The sequence below is a fragment of the Mandrillus leucophaeus genome, unplaced genomic scaffold (genome assembly GCF_000951045.1).
Source record: "Mandrillus leucophaeus isolate KB7577 unplaced genomic scaffold, Mleu.le_1.0 Scaffold428, whole genome shotgun sequence".
NCBI classification, from domain to species: Eukaryota; Metazoa; Chordata; class Mammalia; order Primates; family Cercopithecidae; genus Mandrillus; species Mandrillus leucophaeus.
The window spans coordinates 1,698,914-1,706,173 of record NW_012104565.1 but is presented as its reverse complement, the minus strand read 5'-3'; the positions used below and the strand labels follow the sequence as shown (position 1 = coordinate 1,706,173).

Below are 7,260 nucleotides of genomic sequence, written 5' to 3'. Positions count from 1 at the left end.
CTGGTCTTGAACTCCTGACCTCAGGTGATCCTCCCACTTCGGCCTCCCCAAGTGCTGGGATTACAGGCATGAGCCACCGCACCTGGCCCAAAAAACTTTTTAAATAGTTAAATCTCATTGTCTTCTCATTTGAGTGGTGGTTTCTTAAATACATGCATTAAAGTTCACTTGTCGGTAGACAAAGTTCATTTTTGTCATTAAATCCCTAGATTTAGGAAGCAGGTGCTTTTTACTAAATAAAAGGAATCCTGGAAAGGCTGCAGTCTAATATAAAGCCATTTAATAGCATAGATCACCTGGATCCTAATCCTATTTATGGGATTATATGGCTTCATGTAACATTTTACTTTACTGGCCGCAGTGTTAAATATATCATGTGGATGGGGAGGAGGGAGGTGGCAGTGAAAAGAAATCTTAGAAAATGATTCTTAAGGGGAATAAAGCAACTCTTAAAGTCAGGAAATATTTCATAGCCTAATCCCAATTTTAAAGTAATGCTGGCTGGATGTGGTGGCTCACATCTATAATCCCAGCACGTTTGAGAGGCCAGTGATGGGAGTATATCTTGAGCCCAGGAGTTCAAGACCCCAGCTCTGGCAACATAGTGAGTCTCCATCTCTACAAAACCTAAAAAAAAAAAAAAAAATTCTAAATTATTCTAAATTATTTAGCAAATATTTAGTGACCTTTCTTGCTTAGGATAAATATTTAATGGCCTTTCTTGCTTAGCATGGCACGGTGGCACGTGCCTATAGTCTCAGCTATGTGGGAGGCTAAGGTAGGAGGATCTTTTGAGCCTGGAAAGTTGAGGCTGCAGTTAGCCATGGTTGTGCCACTGTACTCTGGGCAACAAAGTGAGACCCTGTCTCCAAAAATACAAATATATAAATAAAGGTAATGCGGAAACATTGTCCCATCAGTATCATAGTTCTTCGCAGCCCACCATCCCAGTGCTCACTTCCCTAACAGCATCTGACATATTATATATCTTTATTGAGTTTTTAAGTTCACTCCTTAACCCCAAAACATAAAATAGTATCTGATACTCAGTACATTGGTCAATAAGTATTTGTTATTGAATAAATACTGCTACCATCAGATTCTCCTCTCTCCATATTTATTCCAGATTTATTCCTTTGAATCCTTAAGGAAGCTATGTGGATAAAGGAATGCAGACACTAAGCTGTCATGTTTTTCTAAGGGCTGTACTGTCCTATACCCACTTCATAGTCAAAAGATAAGGTCGCGTTAGAAGTCTGAGGGAAAAAAATGTGGATTCAGAGTGAAACCCTGAGGCATAGTAGGTCCAGATAGCCTTAACTTTGAAGAGAACAAAATTACACCAAACTGCCTCTTCCTGCTTTCTCCCCTCTCCCCACAAAAAAAGGTAGAAATCGCTGCCTCCCTACCAACTGAAACACTGATCTTTAAAAAAAAAAAAAAAAAAAAGTAAAGTGTCTGTGACTCTGAAAATAGGGAGCTCCCTGCTATTTAGTTACTGAAGAAAGTGCTTGGGTTTACCCCTGGACTGCCCAACTCCGCTATCTTTGTAAATCTGGTGTTTGGCCTGCAGTCCATCTAAAGTTAGGCTGCACATTCACCCGCTGTTAAGTGTCTATCTGTGACCTCAATTGGTGATAGGTGAATCCACCAGGATTGTTTCTATCCTGTGATGCCTCGTTCCTGTTTTAACCAAGCTTCCCAAGCTCATCCTAGAGCAACTTAGTTTATCCTAGGGAATTTATAAAGGAAATCATGAGAAATTGAAACTCATCATAAACATTTATTGGGAAATGACTGTTAATATGAGATTCTTTCTTGTCATCTAATACATATTGTTGCTTCATCATCATCTGTCCACCCAGTTGTTTCAATATTTGGAACAGTTTCTTTCAACTTTAAATTTTAGGAAAATCTTAAATAATGATGGTTCTGCATCAAATGATTCATTTTACTGTATTTCACTAATTTCTGATAGTATGATGGGAAAATAATTCTATAAAAGATATTGATAATTCATTTTCAAAATTATTCTAAGTTATTTAGCAAATATTTAATGACCTTTCTTGCTTAGGAGAAATGTATCATAATCATCAAGTGTGCAAGCTTTTCTGTTTACCAATGGCCAGTGAAAGTTTTAGGCTTTATACATACCAGTGAACTCTTTGAAAGGTCAGGATATATGTAGGCACGTGTATTTATCCAGATGTTGATATATATTTTTGATTTCTTACAGATTATACCGAAAAGAAGTTCTAGAGAAATTAATAGAAAAATGTGTTTCTAAAGGCTACGTCTTCCAGATGGAGATGATTGTTCGGGCAAGACAGCTGAATTATACTATTGGCGAGGTATGCAACTGATGCTAAATAGTATGTCATGTTCCTGGTAAAGGAGCAGTAAGGTTTAGAATTTTTGTAATAAAAAGTTTAACTTCCATAACTGCTAAATTGTAGAGGTCTTCTAGTTGTTTAGAATATTCAGGCACAAAGGGTAAAAATTCACATTAGTACATTTGAACAGTAAGATTTAAAACATTAACAGTCAGCATTCTCTTTTAAATAATTTAAAGTTCCTGGTACTTTCTCAGTCCTAGCCCTTTCTTCTAACCAGTCAGCATTATGGACTGAGTCTCTTTGCTTCTCTTCTTTTTGTCACAGCCAATGGCCACCATACTTTAAAATGAATGATGAGTTCTGTATGTCCATTTCCGGTTAGTCAGTGAAGATCAGGAATTACAGAGCAAGGGAGTGGTGATCTGTACTATTTAGGGCCAGTGAGTGAGCTCTTAGGGTAGGGAAGACTCTCCTCATTTAATAGTAAAACTCTTACTCAGAGCAAGAAAATACCTAACCTGGAATGTCACTTTTCTTGTAGAAGTTACAAGCTATTTTACTTAATGCTAAACCATTATAGCTAAATTTGACAACTGAAAAATCTGAGCAAAAGGCCATTTTACTTTTGGAGTATAACTTTTCCTTGAAATGCCAACTGAAACTTGAGTAAACCAAGATAATACCTAGAATCAGTGCTTTTTAAACAGTTGTAGATTTGGTTCATATGACCTATCTTTAGATAATGCATGTTTAATTTTAAAGACTTGGAGATACACACAGTTGCTTTAAGAATCCCCTAATTTTATACTTACTTTAAGGACCTCTGTTGTAGTACTAATCCTGTTTCTGTTGTGTTGGTAATGTGGTACACCTGCTAAGCTGCCTAATTTTTTTTTAAAGACTAACGTTAATTTTATTTTTTTTTAACTAGGTTCCAATATCATTTGTGGATCGTGTTTATGGTGAATCCAAGTTGGGAGGAAATGAAATAGTATCTTTCTTGAAAGGATTATTGACTCTTTTTGCTACTACATAAAAGAAAGATACTCATTTATACTTATGTTCATTTCAGTTTATACATGAAAGAAGCCTGGTTACTGATTTTTATAAAATATACTCTTAAAGTATAAAACATAAGGTAAGGTAAATTTCATGCATCTTTTTATGAAGACCACCTATTTTATATTTCAAATTAAATGATTTTAAAGTTGCTGGCCTAATGAGCAATGTTCTTAATTTTCGTTTACATTTTGCTGTATTGAGACCTATAAATAAATATATATGGTTTTTTTTTTTTTTTGGCATAAAGTATTGCTGACTTCATTAGAGTATGTGAATGTAGAATTTTTTACATGGGGAATAATTTGAAATAGTCTTTATTAAAAACTGGAATCATAGACCTTTATACCTAATAGGTATCAGAAGTAAGATAATGTTATCTGATGAAATGTTTGTGGCTGTGTCTGTAGGAATTGAAAAAGAAATACATACCTCTGCCCTTTCCTTAAAAATGTATCTCAAATTTCTTAAACTAGAAAATGCATTTAGAGCAGGCATTTACAGTTGGGTTCTTTTCAGCTGTTGAATTGATGAACCATTTCATCTACCAAAGCAGGTCTATTTAAAATGAATATTGTGAATTGGGAAACAATTTGGCAGCAGTTGATTACATAGCCGTTTTTTTCTCTTTTGAGCAATAACCTCTATCAGTAAGGAAAAATATTAATGACACTGAGGCAGAAACTTTAGCTGCTACAGTAATTATTAAACATCTTACTGAATTATATAACAAATTTTTCTCAAAAGACTTGTTTTCATATTAAAGACCCTCAGCAAAGCTCACATCCCTACTAATTTGAAAAATCTCTGCCTTAAGCTCTTCTCTCCATTTAGAAAAGTGTTCTGCCAGTTAAAATTCAGGCTAAGCTATCCAGTAAAGCCAGGGCAAATATAACGTTTACCCACTTTCTCTAAAGTAGGTGTTTCAGAAGAGATCAGTTAATTTCTAACTGTAGCATAGGTTATGGTCATGTAGTATCTTTTAAAATTTGAGTAAGGGCGTGCTTTGAGCAAGTAAGTTTAAGTTGACTTTCTTCTGGAAATAAAAGTAAGAGGTGTCTCTGAATTATTTATTGAACAATATTCGTAATTACTAGATTTTCCTGGCTTAATTTGGCTGCTGAAGAAATTGAGGCCAGGCACAGTGGTCCATGTCTGTAATCCCAGCACTTTGGGAGGCCAAGGCAAGAGGATGGCTTGAGCACAGGCGTTTGAGACCAGCCTAGGGAACATAGGGAGATCCTGTCTCTACAAAAATATAAAAAAATAAGCTGGGTGTGGTGGCACTCACCTGTGGTCCCAGCTACTTGGGAGGCTGAGGTGGGAGGCTCACTTGAGTCTGGGAGGTCAAGGCTGCAGTGAGCTATGATCATGCCTGGACAACAGAGTGAGACCCTGTCTTTTTTAAAAGAAAAAAAAAAATTGAAAGTCTAATTTTTCATTTGCATTTCTGACAGATTCTACCAGAAATGAATCCCAGACTATAAAACCTCTGGTGTCGTTTTGAACATTAAAACCACCCCTTCCCACACTTCTATAGTTGAACCCATAGTACACATTCCAATAAGGACCACTCTTGTTCTGTTTCCCTTATGTCCAGAACTGTCCAGCTGGCCAGTGAGGGACCTGCCTTCCTTGGGGAAGAGACTTCTCTCATTCATAACAAGAAAATTCAGTGCTTGATGTGAAATTAGTTTTAAGCTAAGATAATAGAAATGTAATATTCTCAGGTTTTTTGGAGTGGTTAGAATTCATTTTTTCTTAACCTAAACTCAAAGTTGAGTTCTCAGTGTCAAGTATGTGGAGCAGAAATTAAGTAACAGCCTTAGAGAACCTACTATAGAGATAGTACTGCCTTCTCAGATACTAAGTAGATAATGTTTGCCCTTTAAATCTTTTCAGTTATTCCCACAATCATTATCACAACACTGTCACTCTTGGAATTTACCATAGAGAGTATTTGAGCAGTGAAGACTCAAAGCATTTGGAAGTCATTTAGAAAAGAATCTGGAATATTTAGATGCATTTTTGTAGTAAATCTGGTGCTTAAACACTGTAAAATTAAATATTTACATCTGAATTCAGCATCCCATTTTGCTTTGTAAATGAGGCCAAAGATGAAATCCAGATGTTTTCCCTTTGTATTTGTATTATCACTATATGGAAATCTACGTATATCCAAGGAAAACTAAACTTAAACTTACTTTATTTCATTAGTTTTTGTCTGTCTTCTGCAGTGTGTAATTAGATTCTTTATCTTAGTTCTCTGAATCAAATGCTTTGCCCCAACCCCTTTTTCCACGACTTTTTTCAGCTGTTTTCCCTTGAAGTACTGACTTGGTTTTTAAAGATGCATTTTATCACAGTTGCAGAAATGCGTTGTATAAAAGTTTGTTAAACAGGGCTAACTGAAGTCTTAGGTGTTGAACAGCTATGTGTAACCACAATTTATACTACTTGCAGCGAACTCAGATTATTTTCGGATGTTAAGTATGGCCTGAAACTGTGTTAACTTGAAATGTAAAGAAACAGCAAAGGACAGGTGTATTTACGTAAAAATCTACATATTAAGGAAATAGGCTTGGTTAATTCTTCAGTATTGACATCTATTACTTGTTAATACATTTAACCAAGTAGTGATACTTTAAATCATAATGATACTTTAACCAACCTTTTAAGGTTGGTTCAAACGTGTTGAGGAGATAATGTATTGGTTGGGATTGACCTAAATATACAAGGCAACCATGTGCTGTTTTATGCTACCCAGATTGCGGGAGGACCAAAAGCTATGTCCCTGGGACTACAAAGTGTGTTGTTTTAAGGATCGTGCAGAGAGCCAATGCGCCTGTTGGCAACATCACTTCTCATCCTGAAGTTTCACCAGTTGGGTGGCCTCAAGGCACTAGGATTCCTTTTTTTTTTTTTTAATTCAGGTCAAAGAGAAGAGTCCATCCTGTGACTGGGAAGAATGTCAAGTCACAGGGTAACGGCGGACCTTAATAAAATCTCGGCCCCTCTGCACCGAATACCCCACTAGGAAGGGCTAAGGCATCCATGGGGTTGTGTCTCATCTCAAGTCGCTGTGTGAAGCACGAGGCCCTCACACCTCATTTAAGGAAGGAGGCGTCAGGGGCGACCGGCCAGGTGTCCCGGCGCCTTCCCGCCGCTTCTCAGCCGTGGAAGCGCGGGCATCTGAGCACGTGGAGCCGCCCCAGGCCGCCCCGCACACCCCTCCCGCCAGATGTAGTCCAGGCCCAGCTGGGCCCGCGCAGGGATCCCCAGCACGGCCACCTGACTGAGTGCTGGGCGTGCTGCGGCCCGCTGCTTCTGCCTCCGCCGCCGGCGCTGCGGCCAGAGGAAGGCGCCCGCCAAGCACACGGGCCCCGGGAGCGCACTGCGGCCATTATCCGCGGCGCCTCCTAGTGGGTCAATGGCAAATCCGCCTGGTTCTCGCGAGAGCTCCCCCCTTCAGTGGGGATTATATAATTTCCCTCAGGCGGGGGTGGGGGTGCTGGGAGCACCCTCCCTCAGGAAAAGTTAGGTGCAAGCACAGGTGGGAGTGAGAGGAACACCCCCTGGGGAAAAAGGGGTTAGGGGTGCTGTCTCCACTGCCCCCCCTACTTAGCTGGACAATGAGTCCTCTTATGCTAATGAGGTACTTACGTCACTTCCGCTCTTTCTCGGCCGCCATTTTGGCTAGGGCAGGTTCGGGGACTCGGTCCGAGGCGCTTGTATTGTCTGCTGAGGGGAGACGCGGGATCAGCCCCCTCGCAACCATGTGCTGTTTTATGCTACCCAGATTGCGGGAGGACCAAAAGCTATGTCCCTGGGACTACAAAGTGTGTTGTTTTAAGGATCGTGCAGA

The 7,260-nt window shown here is 39.1% G+C and overlaps 1 protein-coding gene and 1 long non-coding RNA gene across 5 annotated transcripts in view; one reads left to right on the top strand and one right to left on the bottom strand.

Moving 5' to 3' along the window:
* The window catches only part of DPM1 (dolichyl-phosphate mannosyltransferase polypeptide 1, catalytic subunit), a 22,915-nt gene extending 19,268 nt beyond the window's left edge, over positions 1-3,647 (top strand). For 2 of the 4 annotated variants that reach the window (XM_011993220.1, XM_011993221.1), the window contains 2 exons: positions 2,237-2,351; positions 3,268-3,646. In XM_011993220.1, the coding sequence (XP_011848610.1) occupies positions 2,237-2,351; positions 3,268-3,372 (220 nt within the window). In that variant the 3' untranslated portion in view covers positions 3,373-3,646. Of the gene's footprint in view, positions 1-2,236; positions 2,352-2,747; positions 2,751-3,267 lie in introns of all 4 variants that reach the window. The other 2 variants (XM_011993222.1, XM_011993219.1) reach the window with 2 other exon arrangements.
* The window catches only part of LOC105548957, a 16,635-nt gene extending 9,501 nt beyond the window's left edge, over positions 1-7,134 (bottom strand). Inside the window, exons 1-2 of the long non-coding RNA XR_001007485.1 lie at positions 7,059-7,134; positions 4,687-4,790 (exon numbers count right to left, since the gene is read on the bottom strand). This is a non-coding gene — a long non-coding RNA (uncharacterized LOC105548957). The remainder of the gene's footprint in view (positions 1-4,686; positions 4,791-7,058) is intronic.
* Positions 7,135-7,260: the final 126 nt, after the last annotated feature.